This window comes from Neopelma chrysocephalum, unplaced genomic scaffold, assembly GCF_003984885.1.
Source record: "Neopelma chrysocephalum unplaced genomic scaffold, ASM398488v2 Primary Assembly neopelma1_141, whole genome shotgun sequence".
NCBI classification, from domain to species: domain Eukaryota; kingdom Metazoa; phylum Chordata; class Aves; order Passeriformes; family Pipridae; genus Neopelma; species Neopelma chrysocephalum.
In genome coordinates, this window is record NW_020897803.1 from 1,362,969 (window position 1) to 1,390,448 (window position 27,480).

The window sequence follows — 27,480 nt, forward strand, 5'->3', positions numbered from 1 at the left end:
CCCCCCCCCCTTCGGCCCCGCGCTTCCGGCAGGGCCCTGCCCGGCTCCGCCGCCTGTGAGGGGCCCGGCTCGGCCCGGCGGGGAGCGGCGCTCCGGGGGAAAATGGAGGCGAGCGCGGCCGGGCCCCGCGGCCCTGCAGGGGCCGCCCCGCGCGGGCCCGGCCCGGGGGGGAAGCGGCGTTGGAGGGATCTGTGCAGGGATCTCTGCCCCCCCCTCGCTGCCCCCGCGCCTTCACTGCCGTCGCCTCGCTGTCCCCCCGCTCCCGGGCTCCTCCTCGCACCGCCGGCAGCGGGAACCCCGTTCCGATCCCTGTTCCGGGATCTCTGCTGGGAGCCGTTCCCGGCCGTGCGTGTGGTTGAGGAGCGGGGGGGAAGCCGCGTTTCGGGGCTGGTGTTCCCTCGTAGTGCCTTGGCCGGCGTGAGGCCGGGGCGGGAGGGGGGATCCCTGGACGCCTGGGATGCGACTGAGGGATCGACGCCAGCGCTGGGCACAGGGGAGGCTGGAAATCATTTACTTTCCTTTCGTGCCACGCTCCCTGCCTTCTGATTTTTTTTTATTTTTTTTCGGTTCCTTGATCAGCCGGCGGGAGTTGGAATCAAAGCGGAGCGTGGTGGGTTTTTTGTGCAATAAACAGCGATTTAATTTAGCCCTTGCTCTATAAAGTTTTTTGACACGTGACTTAAAAACGAGGGTTAGTTGTTGTTGGTCGTACATCCCCCTCAGCCGGGCACCGAGGCTTTGCGGGTCCTCCCTGGACAGAAAAGCAATTAAAGCTCAGCCAGAGGCTGTTCCCAAATACGCGTTGGAAGGTTGGGAGGCTGTGCATTCCTGCAGGACAGGAACGGGAGAAATGGCAGCTGCTCTTCCGTGATGGAGTCAGGGTGCAAAAAGTTCACTCTGCAGTTTCCTGGGATCCCGTGACTAATCCCTGTCTTGGAAACGGGTGTGTTTTGTTCCCCACCTCTTCCTGTAGGAAAGGTGGGATGCTCTGGCTTGATGCAGACAGGAATGCCGAGTGAAATCCTGATATCTGAAAGAGAGCAAAGCATCAGTTTTTTTGCTTGGAAATCAGTTATGGGGGAGAAAAGTGTCCTTGCTGAAGTTCCTGTTGTGCAGTCACTTGTGTGTGTGAGGGGTTCCTGGGACTGCACGTGTGTGGAGCAGCCTGGGAATGAGCTCAGGGTCTGTGTGGTTCCTGTCCTCTCCCAGGAGGGGTGTTTGTGGTGTTGGCAGAGCACATAAAGTCCAGTTCTCAGATGGGTCTCCTCGCTTGCTGCCTGGAGCAGCACAAACTGAAATGGTCTGTGGGGGGTAAGATTTAGAGGGAGAAACTGTTCTCTTTCCCTGAGAAGGCCCAGAAATGTCAGTTTTGGAGAGGTCTGAGTGTTGTTCCAGCAGTGGTGGGAACAGCCCGGGCTGGTTTTGTCTGTACAGCTCGGTGTTGTGAGGCCTTCAGAGGTGCCAGTCCCAGTCACTGAAGGGTTAATTATTTTATTGGGAGTGGAGCGGCTCCAGCAGTGAAGCTGGGGGCAGCTACAGAGTACCCTGTAGGCCAAGAATTCCTGGACTTGCTGGCTCTACAATACCAGGGAATTGTGGGTTTATCATGGAACTCCCAAGTGCAGCAGCCCCGGGATTGGAGCTGCACTTCCCGTGAGTGCTGGAGGTGATTCCCTCCTGGCTCTGCTTCCATGTCAGCTCTGCCTGAAGGAGGAGACGCCACTTACTGCAGGTGATCCCGCCATTTGGGATTTTTTTAGGGTGGGTTTGGTGTTTGCAGCAATTCCTTGAACGGTGGGAGGCCCAAGTTCAAAGCAGGGCTGTAAATTAGGCATGCTCGAAGCTGCTGGGTTGGTGTCTCCTCTTGGATAAAAGGGCCTTGGGGAGGGAGAGGAGTGAGTTTGGCTCTGGCAGTGGGTGGGAACTCGCTGGGGTTGTGTAATTTGATCCTGTTTGATTGTGGTGCCGTTCCCTTAGTCCGGGTCTTTGAGCCTCACTTTTGAATGCAAGTTTGCCAATAAATGTCCTCTTCAAAATCCTCCTGTTTCTACAGGAGCAAGCCCAGGTTTTGTGTTTGCTGCTCCATCTTTATCCAGCTGTAGTTTGAGCAGATTCCTCCAGCTGAATAGGAGGGATCGGACAGGGCTGTGGTGCGTTTCCTCTGAGAAATTCAGTTCCAACTGGATCCTGCACTGTTAGGTGCATATATTATGTTACATTAGTGGCACAGTATAAATAAATCACCAAAGGTAACTGGATAATGGACAGAACTTTGTTACGCTTTTAGGAAAACAAGCAAACATTTTTTTTAAAACCAAAACCAAAAAAAACCCAAACAGAAAAAATCTCACCCCCAAAACAGAAGCAAACAAAACCCCCTCACCAAACCCACACAGCTGCCATGGTTTATAAATCCTTGGCACGTTTCGGTTTAGGGGATGTGTTTTTCTTTTCCTTTAATCTCAAAAACTTGAGGCATAGTTTACTGGTTATAAAAGTTAGAAAAAGAGATTTTTTTTTTTTTTTGCACAGTCTTGCTGCTGGAAATAGAAAAAAAAGCGCCAACTTTCCTGTTTTGTAATCTTTTATTTGTGTTGAGTAATCCATCCTATTCCCTTAATGGTGTGTCTCAGGTTGACAGTAGTTAATCTGTACCACTGAAACATTTGATATCCCACCTAAAGGTGCCCAGAGACAATGAGGTGGCAGATCCTGTGGGCTGTTTGTTCCAAGCTGGAGCTGCAGGTTCCCTCTTTGCTGTTGGCCCTTATTCAGGGCACTGGGCAGTTGGGGTTTTGATCCAGCCTGGCTGGTTTATGCCCATGGCAAGGCTTTATTTTGCCTGTTCTATTACAGTCTTCCCCTCCCTCCCCAGGTGCTATAAATAGAGGTTGGCAGGATATCCTTCCCAGTGGTTCTCCAGCAGTTACTGGAGCTCGGGATCCCCGGTGAGAGCCTGGATGTGCAGGGAAAAGCAGCAAGGACACAACTGCCAGCATCTGGCTGGAGTCTCTTGCCTCCGCACTGAACTTGTTTCCAGGAATATTGGAAGCTGTGACATTCCAGTAGGGATTCCTGGTAAGAGAAGTGAGACAAGCAGTATTTCCAGGAGATGTGTTGGACACGAGAGCCCTGCCCTGGTCCCGAGAGCTGCATTTCCAAACCATTTCTGCAGCAAACAAAACTCTCTTTCTGTGTGTGCTTCCATGATGTCATTTTCAGATGAGGATCCCTTGTGAAGATGTTTCTCCCCAGTGTTTCAGGATTTGTGGGAGGCCTTTCTAGGCCACAGAAGTGGCTGAGTTGATGAAGTGCTGTTTGGCTTCATTGCCTGGGGGGTCATATCTGGTCAAATCTAAATGTCACTTTATTTTCCCAAGAATGCAGCCTGACAGCTGTGGGTGTTATGGTGATCTCTTACCTTCAACAGCACCTGATGCTGGTGGTCACAAGTATTTAAAACTTGCATTGATCATCTGAGATAGGGAATCTAAGCTCTTTCTCCTTTCCTTAGCTCAAGGAAGAACCTGAGGAGGACAGGAAGCAGCAAGTTCTTTAGGGGAAGGAAAATGTACCGGGCCAGCAGAATTCCTTTGGATTTTCTAAAACATCTGCCCTTTTAAAATTTTGTTAACAAAATAGTGTGGTGTCTGTGCTTGTTGGTCCTGTCTTCCATCATCCTTTTTTTGCTTCTGTAGGCACACAAACAAGTAACTGCAATTATATACCTATAAGTGTCTGGTGATTTGCTGTGTCTCGTGCTTTCTAAATGCATAAATAAAACACATTCCAAAAGCTGGTGAATGAATGTACTGACTGTGGCTGGAGCCTGCTTTGGGAAGTGTTTTTGGACACCTAAGGCTCGATTGAATCGTTGAGGGCGTGTTAGACTGCTCTGGAAATTGGAGAAGGGGAGGTTGAATGAGGTGTCCTGACAGTGACCTGAGTGCTTGATACCCACTAATCACTAAACACCGTGTTTGTTTTAGTAGGTGCTTCTCTCCGTGCTGCTGCTGTGCTGGGGGGTTGATTTAATGAGTGTATAAAACAGACCCGTAGCTCTTTATTTGCAAATAAAAAGACTTTTTTATGGCAGAGGCACTTCAGCAAGAGAGCAAAGCCAGGGAAGCCAGTTCAAGCCCTAAAAGGTATTTTTACCTTCCTACTGGGTTATCTTAAAACAGATAAATAGACTTAAGATCGTACATCAAGCTCGGTAAATTTTAAAATAGTGGTTCTGAGGTTCCTTTGTAAAATAGACCAGCAAAAGGCATTAACTGTAGAATGACAGGAGTTAATAATCTGCTGCTCAAAAGGCTGAGAACTAAAGGCCATCATCCTCCTTGTCCTGTTTCCCACCCCTCCTGGCACCTCCTGAGCTGGAGCAGGGGCGCAGTTGGAGTTGGAAGGTGTCTTGGTTCACTTCTTCCATGTGTTTTCTGTGGTGCTTCTGTGCTTTACATGAAGTTTTAATTTCGGGGGGTCACTGTGTTAGTTAATCTCCCTTCTGCTGTCCTGCCATGGTTTAATGAATAGCTCCCCTTTGTTATTTAATAGCATTTATCAGCCTGAAAACGAGCAGGTGAATTTTCTGCCTTTTAAGCTCTTTGCTTTACAGATACTTTAGAGTTTCCTTCCGTGCTGCTGTGAAAAGTACCCAGAAATACCCTTAAATCAATACTGTGTATTGTGGCTGGAGTTTAGTGGGCTCTTTAATACCTCCACTTCTTTTGTGTCAACATCCTCCAGTCCTGCAGTGATGGTCAGTGAAAGCAGAAGGTCAGAGCATTCCAGGGACAGGCTCCTGTTGTGAGGCAGGACATTGGAAACACTCTCAAGCCACAGATTTTCATTCCCTGTGTTGCATCCATCACAATGATTTTTTAAATAGGGTAAACTTTTGTGTCCAGGTTGTTCCTTGGGCTGATCATGGTGCCCTTTGAGGAACTGGATGTATTATTGTGAGAACAATCCTCTGAAAATAGGGGTGGTTTTTTTGGTGTATTGCTTTGGGCAATGTGTGTGGAAGAAGATCCCAGTCTAATTGAACACATGGAAATGTAAATTCATGGGTGGGTTACTGAGCAGCTCCCCCTTCTACCAGTGGAAAACCACGAGGGACTTTTAAGGGTGTTAAATTTTAGATTTACCTGTGTTTAAAACGTGGTGTCGACACATTTAACCAATACTGAGAATTAAAAAAACCTCAGCATTGAAGTAGTCATTTGATATTTGAAGATTTCAGGTAACTTGAAAAAAAGTAGGAAAGTTTTGTTGTAAAATTCCAAGAGATGGTGATGGGGAGGGTGAAGAGAGGGCAAATAGATTTTTATATATATATATACACAAACATGCACACTCATATATGTACTGTAGGTGTATATATATATATATATATATATATATATATATATGTATGTGTGCCTTTGTCCTCCCTGGCAGTTTTTCTCCTTGGATTTTTATTTTTTCCGTGCTTCCCCCAATTGCAGTGTCAAACTTGGGATACTTTAAAGATACTTCTCTTTCTATTTTTGCTGCCCCTTGTTTCTTGTTACCTTGGGCCCTGCTCTGAGCCCTCCCAATTTCCTGGGGGGGTCTCTCCTTGTGTTCCTGAAATACAAAGTGCTGCTTTCACACCAGCTCCTTTGTTCTTACTATATGGGACTGGATCCTGTTGCTGGAGGACCAGTTGCTTCTCCATGTGCAAAGGAAAAGATATGGAATGCCTGTCTTAATGTTGGCTGCTTTTTCCCTCCTCCGTCTGTTTTTGAGCCTTCTGGTGCTTCGTGGTGGGTGTTGGGCTTTCAATTTCTCTTCCCCTTTCATTACCTCTTAAAACAGATTTTTCTGAGTTTTAATAATATTACTGACTTCGTTCATCGAGAGTCTTTGCACTTATTTTAAAGCAATTAAGTCCAAATTGAAAACAAGATTTGTTTTTAAAACCGAGTCAGCTCGCAGACCCCTCTCTCCTTCTGTCTTTTATCTGACAGTTTTGATTTGTCCGTGCTGTGATTTCTCATCAAGCTGAAATATGCTTAACAGTTAAAATGGCTTTAAAAGTCCAACATTCTGGCATTGGAACTGGCATTTTATGGAGATGAATAATGAGAATTCAGGGTCTTGTGTTGGTGCTGGAAAAGGCATCTGGCTACCGCTGTCTTGAACGACAGTTTTTCTTCTGTCACATCTCCTGGAATAGGAATTGAATTAAGAAAGTAAATACCTTGTTGCCAGCTCTCTGTATTTTAGAGGTGTAAGGCCTCCCTTTGTCCTGCTGAAAGCCTTGTTAGCAAATCACTTGCCTTATTTGGCCAAATTTTTTTGGCTTCTTCATTGATTCTTTTTCCTTGACCGAGACAGTGAATAAATCTGTGTAACTTGGTCACTTCACCAGTATCTTGGAACTTCAATTAATTAAAATTAGAAGTAATTTTTAAATGACATCTTACTTTCCATTACACTGACAAATGAAGACACTTGTATTCTCTTATTTTGCTTTGTGGCACATAATTGATGACACTTTTGACTAGTGTCCAAGGGCTCAATTTTTTCTTCATTGTAAAGGGCAAAATGAAATTGTGTGACACAAAACAATTTTTTCCCCTGTGATTTGTGAGGAATATTTCAAGGTAAAAACAACTGTATGTGTAGAAACCTTGCAGATCTCAGTGTTGTTTTGCCATAAGAACACAGTGCGGTGCACGGGGTGGTTTTGGGGTTATTTTACAGGGAGAATTCCAAGAGCAGCTTGTGGAGCTGATGGAATTCACTGCAGATCCAGAGGGGGATCCCGAGGGATCTGGAGAGCGGTGCAATGGGCATTGGAATCTGGGGTCTCTGGGGTGTGTGTGTGTGAGTGCCAGGCTGTCACTGACAACAAATCTCCCCAAATCCCTCAGTTCCCTGTTCTCTTAAAACATTCCACACGGATGGAATGTCATGTCACAGTGTTCAGGTGGTGCTGGGATCCTGGGGAAAGTGTATCCAGATGTCTTCATGGATGATTCATTATATATATATATATATATACACACATACATGTCATCTATAAAGACCAATAACTCCTGAAAAATATCCTTGAGGAACGAACTTTTCCCTTGGGTGACCTGTGGAGAATAAGGCAGCAGAGTTTGTAAAACAGCAAAATAGGTTTGTAAAATGGCAAGTTCCCTCAGGGCCAGCCAGCAATGTGGCCAACACAGAGCGTGGGATATCAAAAATCCCTCACCCACCTGAAATGTTGTCTTTTTTGGTGAATTCCTTAAGCTTCAGAACACATTTCTAATGTTTGTTTTTCTCCGTTCAGCTCTTTTCACTGATGGAGATGAAACCTCCTATTTCCCGAGCAAAGATGATTCTCATCACAAAAGCTGCCATTAAAGCTATTAAGGTAAAGTACAACGGCACAAACACCAAACTGTAAACAGCAGCAATGTTTTATTATTTCACTTCTGAAGTAAATATCAGGATTTCCCAGTCTCAGCTTCGGGGATGGTTTATTCTGGTGGGCGTTGAGGCTCTTGTGTAGAAACAAGTGGGTGGTGAACATCATCTCTTGGTTTTGGACTGGGAACACGATGCCAGCTTGATTTTTATTTTTTTTTGGGGTCATTGCTTTTTAATGCTACACCCACTAGGGTGTTGTGATTCTTGTGAAATAAAATTTTAACTGTTGCAGGGTGCAACTGCACTTTATTAGCACGTGGAAACACTGGTCCTGCACAGAAAGTAACTCCAGAAAAGTTTCACTTTCTCACTGACACACTGCTGGCACAAAGGATGCCTTGGGTCTGGGTCTCCCCCATGAAATCCTTTTCTCTGTGCTTTAATTAATTAATTTAGCTTGATAACATCCTGCCTTTTATAACGTGAATGCCATATTCTGTACTCTTTCCGAAGTGGTAATAACCACAAAGAGTAAAAACACTTCCAAAATGATGTGCCACTGTTGAGTAGCTGATATGTTAATGTATGTTATTTATTTTCCAGCTCTACAAGCATGTTGTCCAGATTGTGGAGAAGTTTATCAAAAAGGTAAACAAAAATAATAAAAAAATCTGTTGATAAAGTTATTGTCTGCATCCTTTATTAGATATTGCTAATAAATAACCAGAAAGGTTTCTGTTACTCAGGGATTGAGGGGGGGAAATCCTGGTTTGTTAGGATTTTATACATTTTGGTATAACTTTTGTGTATATAACATCATTTTAGTTTTCCATCATAAATTAATGGGGAGGGGAAGCAAATTGGGAAATTTTTCTCTACCCAGCAGCTGGGGAGGAAACTGGAGGTACTGAACTTAAAATTAATGGTCACTAAGTTAATCCATACTTTCAGAAATGGCAGTTTTCATGCTTGCCTGGGCATGTAGAGCAACAGGCTGGAATGCAGTGCTCCCTTTCTCCCCAGGAGCAGATTTCCTGGGAGTATCCCTGCCTGATGGACAATTCTTGTTGTGTTTCAGTGCAAACCAGAGTACAAAGTCCCTGGGCTGTACGTGATTGACTCCATTGTTCGTCAGTCCCGGCACCAGTTTGGAACAGACAAAGATGTTTTTGGGCCAAGATTCTCTAAAAATATTACTGCCACATTCCAGTATTTGTATCTGTGTCCATCTGAAGACAAGGTATGACTGTCACTCCTCAAAGTGTTGCTGTGCATTGGTCATGGTGTTTGCTCTCCTGTGACAGTGAACTGGGTGATTCTCTCTGTCCCTGGGAGGGGAAAAAGTTTTACCCTTGCTGTAGGAAAGGGTAAAACAGGCTGAGGAAGATGATCAAAGGTGATAGTTGAATGCAAGTTGGAGTTAAAAGATATATTTTGCCTACCCTCATCAGCTTTGCCTGTGCAGACACTTCAGCACTGTGTGGTTACTGTGCCAAAAGCTTTTCCTCTTGAGGTTGCTTCAGGAAAACTTCCTCTGGAAGGCAGTGTCTCCCACAAAAAGGAAGTGTTGCAGGAGCAGCTCTGGTTTTGTAGGCAGTGATGGTTCTGCTCACAAAAGTTTTCTAAGAAAATCACTGTGTTGGTTTCATCAGTCTTTCCCAATCCTGTACTTGAGGGTTTCATTGCTGTTCTCCATTGCCAACACTGGTTTAAGGCCTTGTTTTTCTTAGTTCTGCTGTAGTTGTTGGTAGAACAGAGGCTCAGAAAGTGTCCTGAATTCCTGATGGTCCTGGTTGTTACCAGCAGAAAATGACTTTTGTGCCCTGGCAGGAAAATCCAAGATAAGTATGTTTCAGAAGTTGCCAGTTGGTTTCCAGAAAAACACCTCCTCGCTTTTTCTCTGTAAAATACTCCTTTTCTACCTGACTTCTTCCCCAGCTTTCTAAATAAGCTTTTGGAAAAGCTTTGATGTTCGTAGTTCTCTAATGTGGAACATTTAGACCTTCAGGCTTTGAATCTGATATCCTGGAGCTCCTGGGTTAATACCTTGGTGAAAAAGAGCAGTCCTTTCTCCTTTCTGTTTCTGTGCCTACCATTTTGTTCACATAAATGAATTAGACTGTCCATCTCCTTCATGGGGCTACTTGATATAGGGAATAATATTATTTATAATGTGCTTGCTTTGATGGATTTCCAGTTTCTAAACCAAAAAACCTGATCTGCAGATACACAACAACTGTGGTTGATGTCTGAAGAGAATGCTACTTTTTTTTTTTTAAACAGCCTTTCTGTAAGATTAATGTGACTGAAAACAGGACTATTACATTTACTCATTCTTTGGCCTTCATTCTATTTTCAGGTCTTCTGGAGAGATAGCATTTTATTGCTTTGATATTCTGCTGTTTTCAAGTTTAACTCTTATTTAAAAATAGACTATTTCAGGTTTCTCTCTAACTGATGTTATTTTAGCAAACATTTTGTAAAAATCTTGAATCACTTAGCTAATGAAGGTAGAGGTGGATTTGCATGGGTGTAGATAACTGAGTCACTGTGAGACACTGAATTGTTGAAACAAGAAGGGACAGAATCAATTCATTCCAAGTAAAAAGTATTTGAAGCTTCTATATGTGCAGGTGAGATGACTAAACCTACAAAAGGACAGCAACACAACATGTATTCTGACTTCTACCTGCCTGAATATTCCAACTGAAGCAACACAAGTAGTGAGACATTGTTTTAGTGCTGGGCTAAAGAAGGAAAGGCTGATTTCCAGCTTGTTCCTGAAAGCTGCGTTGTTCTTCGTGTCAAAAGAAAAAAAAGAAATGAGCTTAAAATAACAGCTGACAATCAGAGATTCTAAATTAATCCTTCTGCAGTGATCAGGGAGGATGTTTCCCACTTGCTTTCCTGGTCTTTTGAGCAATGATGGAGATGGTTTCTGGAGTCAACACAGAATTGGTTGGGTGAGGGATAAAATCAAGGAAGCAATCCTCAACCTGGCTTTGAAGTGCTGTTCTGGTGTTTCCTGGTGTAATTGCCCCCCTCTTCCTTAGGGCTTTCCAGCTTGTCTTCCTTTTTCTAGTCACATTGGTTGGTTGGTTCATCCCTTGGTGACCATCTGTGAAGAAATGGGGCTGAAGTGATGTCCTTGATTGTTCATCAGACCCGGATTTCTGACTGGCCAGAAAGTGTCACAAATTGCTTTTTCTTAAAGCAGACAGTAAAATAAGTTGACAGTTTTAATTTTAACCATGTAAAAGGCGTTGCTGCCCTGTGTCACAACACAGGGTTTGTTAAATTGGTGTGCCTGTTATGTGCTGTTCAAACCTTTCTTCTCCACATACAGAAGACAAACTGGGACTTTGTGAATAAGGAGAGCTGGATTCAGCCTTGATGCTTACTTTTGTTTCAACAGAGTAAAATAGTCCGTGTCCTGAACCTTTGGCAGAAAAACGGAGTATTTAAAATTGAAATAATTCAGCCTCTCCTGGATATGGCAGCAGGAACTAGTGCCACTGCCCCAATGGCAGAGAATGCCACTAACAATGAAGGTAGGAATGAACATTTTAACTTCTGCCTTCAAAGGGCAAATGGCAATGGCTTGTTTGCTTTCACAGGAGAGCACCTGCTCTTAGTTACAGCAGTAACATGTCCATAAACTCACCTTTGTTGTCACAATTAAGTGGAGCAGCTGAACTTACTTTGAATAAATGCTGATACTGTACTTGGTGAGCACTTAGTTGGAAAATACCTGAAATGTGTGTCACAAATATGCACGTGCACATACATATGTGGACTCTTACAGATGACTTCTATGTCCCCTCTTAAACAAGGACTTTTTCTTTTGCTTTGAAATATTTGTCTGTTGTATCTCAGTTTTCCAATTCTGATGCAATGTTAGAATCCAGATGAGTAAAGTGGGATCTTACATGTTAAGAGCTTTGTCTTTCTTGGGATCAGTTTAGTACCTGAAAGCAGCAGCTGTCGGGGTCTCAGTACAAGCCCTGGGACACTTTAACTGGTGTTTCCCATCCAGATTCTCAAACAGTGCAGTTCTGTCCGGGCTGGAAAGCACTGACCCACAGAGCAGAGCAGGGAGGGCCTGCCCACAGTGCTGCACTGACCTATTTTGTGCCCCATGAAAAGCTGGCAGTGAGGTTATGGAGCAGTGGAGGAGAATACACATTCCACAATTCCCTCTTTCTCCAGAGGGGCCTGGTTTTTGGCTCTGCACTCCGGGTTTCACGCCGAGCTCTGGTAACCTCCTTATTCATTGTGTACCTTGGAGTAGGACTGGGAAAAGTGGAATGGAGTGAGGGAGGGGTGGTGACAGACAACAGCAGCACAAGTGGGAGCCTCTCCAGCTGTGTTTAGGGAAGTGTATCCCATGAAATGTGGTGTTTGTGCAGTTTCATTCTGCTGGGACAGGTGAGGGGCACTGCCCTTCCAGCCGTGTCTCCTCACTGGTGGCAAACAGGTTGGCTGCCTTCTGCAAAGATTTTCAGTGAGATTATTCACATGCACCAGAGGGGATAATTTGGCCCTGAAATAAATATGCTAATGAATAATAATAAATATATTAATGCATTATGTGAGATACAATCTGTTTAGCCCATAGAGAGAAAAATGCAAATTTTCTCCCTTGAGCAAGCAAATATCCTTCTGAATATATACAGGAAATAATTGGGGAGTTACTTCATGCTTAAGAACAACCACATACCTTTTTTGCAGTATTTTTATATCGCATTTCACTTCTGGGAAAATATTAAACACGTTTGTCTCTGCTTGCTGCTTGTCAACACTGGAGTTATTTGAAGTACAAACAGAGGAATGGCTTTAAAGGAGATGGTATTGCAAGGCAAACATGTTTGCTTAGTATTTCAAACTAAATATTTTTATCTGTGGAGTTTCTTTAACGGTCACTCCTTATAAAGCTCTATTATGTCCATTAAAACAAATTTGCTAAAGAATAGTGACTTGCTCACAGTGTGGAGGAATTGATGGTATTGTTGCTAATTTACCTTGTACTGGCAAAATGTTTATTAAAAAAGGCATTTTAATGTAAAGCAAAGAGAATGAGAAAGCTGCATATGTAGCCAAAGCTGTCAGCATGTCTTAAAGTGTGATCTCAATTTCAGTAAAGCTCCTGGAAATGGGAGTCTTTTCCTGGAAGAATGAGGAAAAGTAATTTTTCTGGTGGGAGGATTTATCCATCAGCTGCAGGTGTGGCTTGTGCCTGTGCAAAAGGGGCACGTGAACAGACCTTACCAAAGAAAACGAGCTGCCTGTGGAATAACCTCTAATTATTACCAGAATTCTCAGAAAAAGTTCAGTTCCTGCTAGAAAATAGAAAATGTTAAGAGAAACCCAGTTGCTCTTTAGATGAGCCATGAGCTGGTTCATTTGAAATACTCCAAAAGGATGAGCCCAGAACCATCACACAGTGATGCTGTTGGAGTTAGAGGTGTTCTAAACTTGGACACTTACAAACAGGGAGCTGTGCTCTAAAATTCCATGTGGGACCAGCTTCCAGATGGGCCTTTTTCCTTTCCTGGTGCACACAGTGTGCAGGTGTGGACAGTGGTCGGGGCAGTTCGCGGCAAAACAAACGGAATGTGCAGCTGGGGTGGTGTAAATAAGGAATTTTGGGTTAAAGAGGGGCTTGTGGCCAGGCCCTTGTTTTGAGGAGGCAGGTGAGGAGCAGGGTGGGTGCTCTGGAGTGACACAGCCCTTCCTCTGCTCCTGTGGATCCCTCAGGTTCGCCGCCCCCTCCGGCAAAGGTCCCCTTGGAGCCCCCTCAGGTGACTGCGAACTCAGTGCCCACCGTGCCACAGCTGCCCAGCTCCGACGCCTTCGCAGCTGTAGCTCAGCTGTTCCAGACAACACAAGGACAACAGGTAACCTGCTTGTTGGTTCCCTTCCAACTCCAGCTTTTACGTGAAGTGAGGGGAGAAAATGATGGAATTAAGATCCCCCATATGAAGCAAAGCGAAAGAGCCTCCTTAAGGTCTTCAGTGGAGTCAAAGAGTACTTGAATTATCTGTGACCCTTCCATCCAGTAATTGTGGTATTTGGGGAAAATGCAGTTAAATATTCCTAAATTATTAGTTGGGAATTGATGCAGTTACAAAGTTTCCAGGACAGGTGGAATATAAGAAAGAAAATCTGAAGTTCTCTTGTTCAGTCCACTAAGCAGTGCTGAAGGGCCCAAGTCCTACAATGTTGGGATCTGCTGAATTTTGCCACTGAAGGATTTAAGAAGAGACTCTTGGTCTTGCTGAGAGTTCTCCCTAGTTCAGTCAGGTTGTTGGTATTCATCCTTTGCCATAGTCTGGTTTGACATAAAAGTTATAACCTACAACTCTTTTGATGTTTTGTGTTTATATAAGAACATATTCTTAATACTACCTTGTGTTTTTGTAGCTTCAGCAAATCCTGCAGACTTTCCAGCAGCCTCAGAAGCCCCAGTCACCGGTCATAGACAACACTGTGATGGCTCAGGTTCAAGCTATTACTGCTCAGCTGAAAACCACAGCAGCTCAGGCACCAGAGCAAAAAGCTGCTTTCCCAGCACCTGAGCAGAAAACATCGTTTGACAAAGTAAGCCTTGGTTTGTTCTGTGTTGAACCTCCCCAGAACACAACTGTGGGGTGGTACCTCAGTGTCCTCTGTTAGGTTTTAATTTTGTTTCTTCTCTTTCCATTTGGAGGTTGGCTTCCTGCTGTTATGGCCTGTGCATTTTCTGAAGCTGAAGAAAACTAGTTTTGGACAGTTTTTATTCTGTACTAGAACATAGGTTTTTATTTTTCTCCCATTCTAACCTTGTGTTGAATTCCAGAGCTGTTAGATATGTAGTAAAACTGTGATAATAAAAATATTTTGGCTGCCAATTCTGTCAGATACAGGAAAAATAGTGGGCACAATGTGATTTCTTCCAGAAACTTCTAGATCGGTTTGACTATGATGATGAACCAGAAGCAGTGGAAGATGCAAAGAAAGAAGATTCAGCTCCTTCCCCTTCAGTGTCTCAGCCGGCTTTGTAAGTTGTGTGTCATAACAGAACTAAGAAATCTTTGTTCTAAAAGACTTTTAGGTTAGAAAGTGGATTAAAATTCGAAGTTACTTCAGTGCTTAACCGTTACAGCCCAAATTTAAAACATTGTTAACAATTTCTGTTAACAATTTTTGGCGGGGTGTTTTTTATGTCTCTTCACTTTGGTGATGTGGTGTGGGTTTATGTAACATCACTGATTGAGGACTGTGTTCTGTAGAGAAAAGCTTAGCTTGGATTTCAAGATGTGTTTATTGCACAACTGAGTGTGTCTCAGGGCATTGTTAGTGATCAGCTGGATTGCTTTGCTGGCTGGGGAAAAGATGCTATTCCAAACACTGTGATGGTTTTAACTACTTGAGAAATGAAAATTGGCTTAAGGTTCTCAAACATTCAGTCCCCCCACGAACGAGCTCAGAGTCCTGTTTCCCTTTTGCTGTGCGTTATGATAAAGTCTGGAATGCCATGACCACATCCCAGTTTTCTCCACAGGACCTCTCTCTCATTCAGTGCACAGGCTGGATGGTGCTCAATGCCGGGGTTAGTCCATATTTCTTTTTTCCCCTGCTTCAGTCCGTGGCCCCATGTCTTACTTTCTGTATCTGCATCCAAACCCTGCTCTCAAAACCAGAACCACTAACACTCTCATCAGCTTTCTTACTGTGTCTCTCACCTCCAGCACTTTTATGTTTCACAAGTACTAGTTAATTAAAATGCCTTTGAAGGAAATTGGTGGTATTTTCCCTAGAATACAGGTGAACTCTGGAGTACAGAGAGATGAGGTAGGTCACACGTAAGCACTGCTTGTGCCTGCCCAGCTAGAGGCTTTTGGGCATGTTTATGTTGTGTTGGCAGCGCTTCAGAGCCTCTGTCTTTAGCACCTCACACTTGGGCAAGATGTCCCTGAAGGTGGAATTCCAGTATTCCCAGTCTGGGCACAGAAACTCAGTCATTCTCTCTATGAAAAACCGATCTGTCCAGAACCTCTGCAGAATTTTATGGTATCTGTGTCTTCAAATAGTGCAAAGCTCCATTTCCCATCCCCGTGAAGTTCCTGTATCCTCTTGAAATCCAGTTCAGTTTCCTGCAGGCAGGTCCTGAGTTCCCTGAGCACTGTCCACGCTGTGTGTTGAATCAGGAAGGGATTGGCATCGCTGTAATCCTGCTGTGATACACATCCTGTGCTCCTCTGCCCTATTTCCTCCCAAACCAAGGTGGTTGTTAACAGCAGTAGTACAGCTGGTTTATTTTCCTTGAGGAAAAGGGTTGCTTCTTTTGTTCCCAGAAGAGGAACTGGAGAGGAAGAAGTTTAGCCTAAGGCAGACAACCTTCCTGAAACATTTCCGTAGGCTGAGATCTTTGTAAGTCAGGGGGGAGAGGGAGGCTCTAACCTTTGTGTAGCATTGCTTTAAGTGATAAAGGACTACTCTTAGAGTGGAAAAAAGATAAGGAAACCACTCTTTCTCCTTTTTTTTTTTTTGTTGGAAATGGGATCATAGTAAAGATTCTTGTTCTGTCTAAAATTACAGCAAGGCTGTGTAGATGTGTATAGAAATCTGGAAAATAAAGAGATCTGTGTATGTACTGACTTGTCTCACTAAAATATTCCTGGTTTCAGTGGGTTTCCAGCAGAAGGCATGCAACAGCCAGTATTTCCTCAGCTCCCAAATATGGATCCTTTCCAGCAGCGGATGATGGGAATGCAGCAGGATCCAATGCGTCACCAGGTAACTTCAGGTTCTCCCTCGTCCCTCTCTGGTGTTTTCTATCTTTTGCTTGTTTTCTTTGATGCAGAAATAAGGAAGTGGTTTTACCATTGTGAAGAGTGAATGTGGCTTAGCCCTCAATTTTTCTAAAGAAACATATCTTTGTTCTCTGTCCCAGTCAGGCTTTGAAGAACAAGATTGTTTTCTACATCTAAATGCTTGACCTACTTCATCTTTCCCCCGTCTTTTATTGTGACTTGGGAGCACAGATACAACTTAACTTGAGCAAACCGAGAAAGACAATGTAATTTCTTTTCCTAGCTGGATTTTTTTGTTGTCTTTTTTATTCTCTAAAGGTCCCACTTCCTCCTAATGGGCAAATGCCAGGTTTTGGTCTCCTGCCTACCCCTCAGTTCCCACCCATGGCTCAGCCTGTGATTCCACCAGCAGCACCTGTGCAGCCAACTTTCCAGTCTCCTTTTCCAGTCCAGACTGAGTCACACATGCAGAAACCCCATCAGCAGGTGAGGAGCCCTTGCAGTAAACAAAGTAACTTAAATGCTCTCATACACGTGTTTTTCAAATGTATATGGATTGTGCAGGAGCAGAAGTGTCAGGATATCAAGGACAGAGCTGGCTCTGAGGGTGGCTCCATTGGGACATGGTTGGATTAAGCTGGGGGGCTCCAGGACAAGTCTGGCAAAACCACCATGTGTGTGCTTTCCTCATCTTCCCTTTCCTGTCTCCCATCATATTTCAGGAATATTTTGTGCCATGGAATTCTGACAATGCAATCTTCTTGTGTGAAGAAACCGTCTGGAAAAGTTAATTTGTAAGGGCCTGGTAGAATGGGAATGTAGTGGAAATGGACTCAAAATCTGTAACAACTTAAGAAAATCCAAGTAAATGCTTTGGTTCCTAAGGTTTTTCAGGATATTGTAGGTTCAATAACTGGCTGCTATTAAGAAGAAATCAAAGAGCAAGTCTATTCATGAGCCTATATATGTGTATATATATATATATATTTTAAAAAGTTTATTTGCCTCTTTTGTTCCAAGAAAAGGAAATCCTGAACTGAGAAATAGAGATGGTACCAAGCTGCGACATCACAGATTGTAGAAATCAGTTCTTGCTTTGACTTGGAATAAAAGGACAATTCTCAAGAGTGTCTTTGTAATTAGTTTTTTTAGTCTAGCATTCTGTTGAATCAGTACATTTTGAGAGAGGGCTTTTTTTGGTGTTCCCTGCTGGGGTCATATAATGAAAATTTAAATTTATTTTAAAATTTAAATTAAAATTTAGAGTCTAGGCAGGACACAGTTATGTTCTGGAATGGGAAGCTGTGGAAGATTTGGGGTGGGAAGGAAATCTGTGTTGGAATTAATCTTTTTTTAAGCAGGTTCTTGCATCTTATGTATTGCTTTGACTTTCTGCTTCATTTTTCAAATTTGTTACAGTGCTTACATACAGGGCTTAAAGTAGTTTCTAGTAATGTCTTGGAGAAGAGCTGTAGTAAACCTCACTTTGACACAGCAGGATCCACTGACTGACTTTAAGGAGAATAATCATATTCTGTGGAGATGGACTGAAATATGGAAAAAAGATAATTTGCAAATGGAAAACGAGTTGTTCAGATTATTTCTTGGCTGTTTTTTCAGTGGTTGTGTTAAGTACCTGGAATACTGGACCCTCTCCCTGTCAGTGACACAGAGCAGAGGTGAAGCTTCTGAGGGAGAGCCACGTTACTCTTTAATTTCACACATTTGAATATTCAGCGTAATTTTAGTGCTGTTTCATAATTCAATCTTGGCATAAAAAGAAATAAAATACTTGTGCTGCTCACCCCTAACACCAGTCAACTTCATATTTTAGGATATGGAAGTGGAGCAGCCACCTGTTCAGGAGGGCAAACGGCACGTTTCTGACAGCAGGAAGTCGAGATCTAGATCTGCATCAAGGTAAATCAGTGACAGCTCTTTCAGTGCAGGAATCACAGCTGGATTAGTGACTCTTTGAGAATTATGAACCCCGGGAAGTCATCTCCCCTCTGAGGGAAGTTGGGTATCTTTCAGTGCAGGAATGAGAGCTGGATTAGTGACTCTTTAAGAATTATGAACCCCGGGAAGTCATCTCCCCTCTGAGGGAAGTTGGGTCTCTGTGCAGTTCTCTTCCTGGGAGAGAGTAACTTCAAGCCTGTCAATAAACCCCCATTTCAGTGGCAGAATTCACTGGAAATCTCTTTTTTAGCCGGGTTTTTTTTTTTTTTTGTAGAAGCAATAAACATTTTGCTGACGTGAGCTTTGGTTCCCACCAGGTCCCCCAAGAGGAAACGCTCCAGGTCTGGCTCCCGGTCCCGGCGCTCCCGTCACCGGCGCTCCCGGTCGCGCTCCCGGGACCGGCGCCGGCACTCGCCGAAGTCGCGCTCGCAGGAAAGGCGGGAACGGGAGCGGGAGAGGGAGCGCAGGTCCAAGGGCCTCCCCCAGATCAAGTCAGAAACCGTCAGTGGTGAGTTCATTCTTCCTTTTGATGCCTGCTCAGCTGGCGCTTAGAAAAAAATCCAGGAGCCCTTAGTTGGGGTGAGATAAGAAAGGGTTTAATTGTGCCAAGGCAAGAGATGGTAAACGACGCGCGCCCCGGGCTGTGCCCGGGATGTTACATTTATAACAATATCTGGCCAATCCCAAGTGTGTCCACCCTATAACTTTTGGCCTGGTCCACCCCCTGGCCCACCTCCTGGAATTGGGTCGGGAGGCTTTTTGGGACCCCCTCTTCATCATCCTTCATCATCTTCGGGGTACAGAGAGCAGAGTCACCCAGTTCTTTGACTCTGTCCTGCGGTTTAGGCCAAGATACAAGTGTTCCCCAAACAAGACAGGCCTTGCCTTGACTAAGAGACTAAACATTTTCTACTGGATATGGGAATAGGGTTGACATGGGGGGTATGGAATGGGGTGAGAGGATTAAGGAATGTGTAAACTAAGGGGTGCTAGGGGAGGAGGGAGAAAGGGGTTTTGTTTCTAAAATCTACTTCTATTACCTATAAAACTTCTAAGGCTTACAAAATTAGAAAAATAAAAAAAACATTAGGGGGCTTAAGGCATCACTTTCATTGTGGATGCAACTTTGCAAATACCAGCACTACCACTTTTTTGAGCAATATTCTTTAAATTGTTGTGTTCCTCTTCCTTGGGTCTCCAAGATTCATCCAGACAGAAAGAAAGTAAACTGCACTGTGACTTAAATTCACATTTAAAGGACTGGTAGGACTTAAATTCACATCCCTGCACTTCCTTTACTCATAGTAGACAGTTTGGCATTTTTGGAATATCTCCAAGTTGGAAATACTTTGGCTGTAAATGAGAAGAAAAAGTTGAAGCCCCATGTTTTTATTTTTCCTTCCTTTGAGACCTGCAAGCTAAAGCAGATTAAATAACAAGTTGAGTTAGTTGTAAATTATTACAATTTTTCTAATTATTCAGTGTTGTGTGTCTCTCAGACCTGGAAGGGGGCTTTGACCTGGAAAACACAGGCTGAAATAATCTGAAGTAATCCTGGCTTTGCCTATGTTTATAGACCAAACATAGTAGTTGTCTTCTGAATATTCCTTTGGAATGTGGAATCTTCTCCGGGGTCAGCAAGTAAAATGAAAGCATTCTCTTATGTAAGAGACACACAAACTTGAAGAGTTTTAACAAGCCAAAACCTGGTGAGTGACAATTCCAGGAGTGTAAAAGGACTGCAGGGCCTTGGCAGCTGTTCACTGAAAGCTCCCTGGCAGTGGTGTGAGATGTGCCTCTGCCAGCACCTCTCCCAGATTGTCACTTGGTGCTGTCACAGTTTGCAGTTTTGTATCACTTAGTGGGCAAAACATGGCTGAGGATTAAATGTTGCTGTGCTAAACTGCAGCCAGTGTGATACTTTGAGCTCAGTTGCTGGTTTATTACCCTGAATTCAGCATGAAGTGAGATCAATGTGCTGCTTACTCTGTCCTGTAAGAGGAGCTTGTGTCAATAATGGCTCTCCCAACCTGAGTTAACTCTTTGTTGCAGTTTGTAGTACCACACTTTGGGTAGGACAGCTCGACAAGAGAACAACTCAGCAGGATGTTGGAAGTCTTTTGGAAGAGTTTGGCCCCATTGAGTCGATCAATGTGAGTAATAAATGCTGCAGTGGGAGCTTGGTTACAAAAAGTGTTTCCAGGCTGCTCTAAGACAGCTTTATTTTTATAAATTCCAAAGAATTGAGCTCTCATTTTCTGCATGTTGTGCTTTTTTAATGTGTAGGCTCAATTAGTTTGGCTGAGTTGTAGACAAAGAACAGAGTTGTTTTGGGTTCTTGCAATTTAAAAATGCAAATAAAACACAAGATTATCCCATTTTCATAAAAATCCTGCCTTCTCTGGAGAATGAGGAAGAGCTTGATGCCTGCAGAATTACATCCTGTGCTGCTGGGTTCATCTGCTTCATTTTGTTTGAGTACAGAAATGTGGACCCTCAGCTGGTGTTATTTTAGCCATAAACACAGAACTGTTGTTTTGTTTAGCTGTATTTAAGGATATTTGATATATATCAATATATAAATACATACATATATACATACATACATTTATATATGTATGTATTTATATATTGATATATATCAAATAGCTGTTTAAAATTTCATTGAAACAAACAAAAAGAAGCGACTGCAATTTTCTTCCTATTCCAAATTTTGTAAAACAACGTAGGAGATTTTTCTCAAATTCATTATAAATAATAAAAATTATTCCAAAGCTGCAGATAGACCTGAGTGTGGAGGTGCAGCTGCCAGCTCATGGTATATGGAATGAAGGGGGGTATTGGTGTGTCTTCCAACGAGGTAATTAATTGCCAGACCACAGCATTTACGTGTTTAGCAGTTTGAAAAAATTAAATATTACAAGAGTCAGCCATATTTTAGAGTTTAAAGCTTTTCACATCAGAAGTTGTGGAAGTTTTAGTTTATTAGAAATGTGTACTTCCTGAAGATAGTGGCCTCTTAAATTACATTCCCTTCCATACTTCCATAGCCCCTTTTGGAACACCCTCTGATGTCCCAGCTTGCTGTAACTGAACACTTGTGTGCTGTTCATTGCTTTTTCATTTGCAAAACCAATTTTGTTCCTTAAACCCCAACCAGATGATCCCCCCCAGAGGATGTGCCTACATTGTCATGGTGCACAGACAAGATGCCAACAGAGCCCTCCAGAAACTGAGCCGAGGGAACTTCAAAGTCAACCAGAAATCCATCAAGGTACTGCTTGGAAAATGTCAGGATTTCTAAAGCTGCTGGAATTACTGTCCTCCTTTCTCATCTGTGGTGGGCTTTTGGGTATTTGAGACTCTTATGTGTTCTGTGAATTTATGGGGAGGTCCACTTCTTAAGAATTATTCTTCCTGTAAGGGGGTTAGTGGAGCTTGTATCAGTTTCCTCAAAAGATTGCCAATAATTATCTATTTAACCAATAAAAATGGTGCCCTTTTAGCCATTGCAGGGGACTGGAACTGTGTTTTCTCACTGTTGGATATTTGTCTCATAAGAGTTTCATTACATATGATAATCCTACAAAGATACTAATGAATAAGGAAGGATGCATTAAATTAGTGAAGTTCTTCCTTCTGTAGAACATCATATTAGAGTCCTCCAAGGGAACTGGAATTAATTTTAGTGGCTGGGGAACATGGGAAGAAACTGGCTTTATACATTTTTACAAATAGTGAGCAAAATTCAAGCCAAGGAAAAAGAACTAAGTCTGCTTTAGGAAAAAACAACTTACTTCAGAGGGTTGTAACTGTTTTAGTTACTATTTAGGTAATGCTGTTTTGTGAGAAGGAAATATGAAATGCATTAAAATGGAAACATTTGCCTGACTGACATGTATTTTTCCCCCCCTCCAAGATTGCATGGGCTCTGAATAAAGGAATAAAGCCAGACTACAAGCAGTATTGGGATGTGGAATTAGGTGTGACTTACATACCGTGGGACAAAGTCAAACCTGAAGATCTTGAAAGCTTCTGTGAAGGGGGAATGCTGGACAATGAAACTCTCAGTCCAGGTACAGCAGTGCTGCATGTTCAGTGGTGTGCAGTTACTGAAGCTTTATTTCAGGGTTGGGTCATTCTGTCCAATTTTTTTAATTATTTCTTTTTATTATTGTCAGAAATACGTATAAATGCTTCTTATCTGAGTATTTTCAATGAGGTCCTTTTTTAAACATCAGCAAACGTGTTTCACCTCTCTGCCCCCTCTGAGCTGATCCTTGTCTGTTGGGATTTTGTGTTGTACAGAGTGGAAGGGAATCCCCAAGAAGGCTGAAAATGAAGTAGCTCAGAACGGAGGAGCAGAAGCTGCACACAATGAACCAGTGTCACCTATACCCAAAGCTTTACCTGTCCCTATCCCTGTCCCCATGCCTGCACCAATAACAGTACCTCCTCCACAGGTGAGAGTTGTTCCTCATTTACTTGGGATAAAGAAACAAAAACTTACTTTAAATAATAATTCAGGGAGGAAATGCCATGAATGGTAACTCTTTTCTCTCAGTCACAGAGAAATTACTGCAGTAGAGGTTTTTTTTTTATTGATGGGCTGAATTGCATCTTCAGTTTGGTGATTGGCTTTTTTTTGTTTGTTTTCCTAATAATTTTCCCCTAAGAAAAAGCTTTTCTATTGATAGATACACTGTTACTTTAATATCAGTAGTTTCTTGTTGCTGTTAAAATAGCAGTATCCCTTCTCCCAGATGGGAGGGAGTATGAATAAAACTGTCTTGCATCTTGAGAAAGTGTGATTTATGAACTACAATGTGGCAGGCACTCACAGAAGATCAAGAACTCAAATGATTTGAAGACATGTATAATTTAGCCAGTTATGGAATTTGAGAACATACTATGTTGAATTATGGGTTGTTTTGACACACGATTCTTGATGTGCTATAAAGTATTATTTAGTAAATGAACAGTAAGTCAAACTTATAATTTCAGAAAGTTTAGTAGCCATTAACTGTATTAAATAGCAGTGATTTTGCTTATTTTCCTTAAATCCATGCTGAAAAAGGAAGTGTCAAGAACGAGCTTCTGCTGCAGGATTCCCACGACTGATTCTTTTCTCACTTCCTGACCTTCCCTTCCCTTGTGCTTTCTCCTCCCTTTCTCCATTCCAGTCTCCTCCTGAGTAAACAACTCTCCCTCTAGTTATTTTTCCATGTTCATCCCAGTTTGCTGCATCCCTCCCCAGATTTGCTATTTCTGATATCATCATTTTGATTCTCAAACTGTAATAGCACAGGTTTAGTGTGCCTGGGCTGAGGAACCTGGAGCAGGTTCTTTCAGTCCTGAGAGTAAAACAGCAAAAACTCTTCCTTCTTTCCTCTAGAAATAAAAAGTTATGAGGGGTCTTGGTGTTCTGAAATGTTGCTGGTCATGGAGGGGGTCACTTGGGCACACAGCTCTTCTTTGCTTTATTAAATCCATTCTAAGTGCAGAGCATGTTTTTGATTGGATTTTTTCCTTTTGATTCCCACATATTTAGTGTAGTTTGTGTAATAAGCTCATAAATATGAGACTAAGGACCAACTTAATTTAAATCAGAGCTAATTTAAATTCAGAGCCTGATAGAAATCAGAATTAAAGAGGAAAAAAAGGAAAAAATCACTATATTATAGTGTCTAAACTCAGGTAGTGAGAAGGAACCAGGCAAAGGTTTTTAGTTGCTCCAAAGTCATGTGCATTGCATTGGATCCTCCTGGATGGAAATGAATCCCAGCCACTGTGTGAAGGGTGTGTGGAGGTGAGCCACCAACATACTTTACCATTACATTTACCACAGAGAAGAATTTTTCTCTAATTATAAAGGCAAACAAGATTGGTGTTGATCTTGTGAGTGGTAGGAGTTCTCTGAGTGCTAATTAGGTCTCTTACACAAGCCTCACTTGCTGCAGAGCAATTTTAGGCTGTTTAAATGTTCCTGTTGTGCAGTGGGACAAGGAATCACCCGATCAGTCTTGGGGTAACACGTTTTTCCCCTTCCTTTTTCCTTAGGTTCCACCACATCCCTCGGGGCCTCCTGTGGTTGGTGCCCTCCAACCACCTGCTTTCACAGCCCCTTTAGGAATCCCCCCTCCTGGATTTGCTCCCGGGGTGCCGCCCCCGCCGCCGCCCCCGTTCTTACGGCCTGGATTCAACCCTCTGCATTTACCCCCAGGTACGTGGGGGGTGGTTCATTCACCCTGTGCTCTGCTGGAGCACAGACCCAGCTGCACTGGGGTGTTGTGCCAGAGGGGCACTCAGAGGGGATCTGTATTTTGTAGGCTTCCTTCCTCCTGGGCCGCCACCGCCTATAACCCCTCCGGTGTCTGTGCCGCACACTCCGGCAGTGAACATCCCAAACTGTGAGTGTTGGAGCCCTGGGGGAGGCAGGGGTGGTGCAGCAGGAATTGCTGCTGGTGGTTAATGTGTCCATGCCTTGTTCCTCAGCTACAGCAACGGGTGGGAGTGAGGACACTACAAAGGAGTCGTCTGTAGGAAATCCCATCCCAGTAGTTTCTGGAGGCAGAGGGAATGCTGAAACCACCGATAGTTCCAAAATCTATGGGACTGTTCCACCTCCTGTAGCACCTACTAATGTCCCTGCTCCCGTCACCCAGACTGTCCCACTCCTTGGTAAGTGCTCTCTTGTGTAAGTTCTGCACTTCATTGTTCCCTGAATTTAAAATACCACTTTGATTTAGCTGCTGACTTACAGTCCAGGGGAAAGGAAGCATGTTTTTCTCAACTTGTTGAAACTTCTGCCCTTCTGTTGGCTTTGAAATCACTTTTAGAGGCTTAATTTTGTACAGAAGAAGAAGTTTCATTTATTATTGAAGATATTTTCTGAAGAAACAAAGCTGTAATGTTTAAGTTACAAATTAAAATGCTGTCTCCTTTTAGCAAGTGGAGGTTTATATAGGATAGAAAATGAACTTTAAACAACACATCCAGGACACATGAACCACATGACTCAACAATTACATGTATAAAATTAACTTATTAACTATTTTTAGTGTATTTTTTGAAATCTGTGAGGATGTGGCACATAATTTTTATATATGGAATAAATTGTTTTAATAAAACAGAAAACCAAAAGCTTTTACTCAGCCCTGCAGTATTACAGGTTTGGAAACCTTTGTAGGAATATATTATTTAAAAATTGCCAAATGGTATTTTGACTACAAAACCAAGGTAACTTGGGTATGTTGCATAAATTACTTTTCCCAATATGGTACAAACCTGGTCAGATTTTGAAAGGGAGTGTGAACTGTTTAATAGTACAGAGCTCTGCTAAATGTTTACTTTAGGATGGCCTTTGATGGGCCAGTGTCAAGAATTGCCTCAGGAGACTGCATTTTAGTGAGATTATTCCATTTATGGGATTTCAGACCTCTAAATGACAGCTTAACAAATGAATGAAAAAGTTAATTTTGTGTCAGTGGGTTTCTGCCCAGAACTTTACAGTGTACACAGAAAGTCACACCTTCATGGTGAATTGCACTTTTTGTGATGGCAGCACAGCACTACCAGAATTTTGGAGTTTTATGGGACTTGTGTCTTGTACAGCAGAACCTGAACTTCTTATTCCAAGCTTGTGGAATGTATGAAGTTCCTCTGCCCTTTGCTGTAGTGCTGCACATGTAACAAAAGGGTTTTACAACCTGAAGATTGAATTAAATTAGACACCCACATCAGTTCCTTGGGCAGCAGCTGCTTTTTATTCTTACAAATCCCAGGAGGCTGAATTTGAGAAATCTGGAAGTCAAGAACTTGCCTTTGTTTTTTTTTTTTAAGAACTTGTTCTCTGAGTAGTTGAGGCAGGTAAAGTCCACGTGATCAGAGTGATTTCTCTCAAGGTTCAGGCTCAGGTTTTCTGAGCTCACAGAGCAGCCCTGGAGTGTAGTGGCTGAGATCTGTGTGTTTGCTTAAGCAGTAGCATTGGATGTTGCTGAGTGTCTTATTTCAAGAAGTTATTTATAATCAAGGGGTTACATAAAACCCTTCCATCCTGAAGTTCTGGAATTGTGGGGACTGCTCACAGTCTGATAAAAGATACAAGGAAACCAGAAGAAACATTATAATGTGATGTGATTTAAGATAAAAGATTAATATCAGCTATCTTGGCTTTTTCAAACCACTCAGTAAGTTGGCACAAATTAAACTCTCCTTAAAAGCACTTTGATTCACTCCTGCATTGAATGTAGCTCTGCATGGATGACCTGCAGCAGGCCAAGCTCAAGGGATGGAGGTGGCTGGGAAGAGACTGTCAGAGATATAAACTTCTTGCTTGGGATCACCTTCTGTAACCTGTACAACACATGGGAGCTCTTTAATAACTTCTGTAACTCCAGAATGAAGCTTCTCTCTGTTCAGTTTTTATATGGAAGACATGTTACAAAGTAATTCTAAATGGATTAACATTTCATGCAGTTTCTCTTATAAGTTCTGTCTCATCTCCACTGATTTCCTTGGTGCCTCCAATGTAATTCCTTCATCACTTCCAGCAAGGACATGGTTGTGCTTCAGGGGAGTGATCCCTTGTGGACATTGGGTCTGGATTTTTTGTGCCTTTTTCTAAAAAATACCCTCAGATTGTTGTAATTTAGTTTGTCCTCGATCACACTCGCTGCTGTTCCACCTCCCTGTTGTAATCAGAACAACACACTCCAGGCTGTGATGGCTCAGGGAGTGAGCACTCAGGGAATTTTCAACGACCTGCAGAGCAGGTATTTTTAGGCTCCTTTTACAGGTGCCTGTTGCAGGAAACAACAGCTTTTAAATCCTTTTGGAGTGGGCAACATGTTCTTAGTGCTGAGCAAATGTTTTAACTCAGGCCAGTAACAAACTGCAGATGCAGTGTTTGGAATATTCAGATTCTGTGTTCCAGGCGAAATACAACCTCTGTTGCAGTTTGTAGGGTCTTTTTACCCAAATTCCCACCAGGATAATGACATGTAATCAAAGCTTAGTTATCCTGGAGTTCCCACTGAACTTGGCATTCATTTCCTGGTAGTGCAAGCTCAGTCATTAAGTCTTTGCTCCCTTGCTGGCTTGTTCTCAAGTGAGTTTTGTAATCTGCATTAAATCATAAAACAGATAACAACATTCTCTGAGCCCCTCTGAGTGTGGCTGTTACAAAGTGTTGGGATTGATGGTGAGTTATTTCAGCTCTGACTCTGCAACCACCCTCCTCTTTGGGATGGGTTTTCCTACCTCAGTCCTGCCCCTCCTGAGCAAACACAGTGCAAGGTCTGAGGGCCTGTAACCAGTGACAGTTATAAATAATGTG

General features: G+C 42.9%; 1 protein-coding gene across 2 annotated transcripts in view; it reads left to right on the top strand.

The window, feature by feature from the left end:
• Window positions 1-1,712: 1,712 nt before the first annotated feature.
• SCAF4 (SR-related CTD associated factor 4) overlaps window positions 1,713-27,480 on the top strand; it is a 29,672-nt gene continuing 3,904 nt past the window's right edge. The window contains exons 1-20 of one of the 2 annotated variants that reach the window (XM_027699760.1): window positions 1,713-1,732; window positions 7,310-7,393; window positions 7,993-8,037; window positions 8,468-8,629; window positions 10,805-10,940; window positions 13,147-13,286; window positions 13,813-13,989; window positions 14,328-14,428; window positions 14,933-14,980; window positions 16,059-16,167; window positions 16,503-16,670; window positions 18,019-18,104; window positions 18,461-18,651; window positions 20,196-20,296; window positions 21,304-21,417; window positions 22,063-22,219; window positions 22,452-22,606; window positions 24,204-24,366; window positions 24,473-24,553; window positions 24,639-24,824. In XM_027699760.1, the coding sequence (XP_027555561.1) occupies window positions 7,322-7,393; window positions 7,993-8,037; window positions 8,468-8,629; window positions 10,805-10,940; window positions 13,147-13,286; window positions 13,813-13,989; window positions 14,328-14,428; window positions 14,933-14,980; window positions 16,059-16,167; window positions 16,503-16,670; window positions 18,019-18,104; window positions 18,461-18,651; window positions 20,196-20,296; window positions 21,304-21,417; window positions 22,063-22,219; window positions 22,452-22,606; window positions 24,204-24,366; window positions 24,473-24,553; window positions 24,639-24,824 (2,392 nt within the window). In that variant the 5' untranslated portion in view covers window positions 1,713-1,732; window positions 7,310-7,321. Of the gene's footprint in view, window positions 1,733-7,309; window positions 7,394-7,992; window positions 8,038-8,467; window positions 8,630-10,804; window positions 10,941-13,146; window positions 13,287-13,812; window positions 13,990-14,327; window positions 14,429-14,932; window positions 14,981-16,058; window positions 16,168-16,502; window positions 16,671-18,018; window positions 18,105-18,460; window positions 18,652-20,195; window positions 20,297-21,303; window positions 21,418-22,062; window positions 22,220-22,451; window positions 22,607-24,203; window positions 24,367-24,472; window positions 24,554-24,638; window positions 24,825-27,480 lie in introns of those variants that run through there. The other variant, XM_027699761.1, reaches the window with a different exon arrangement.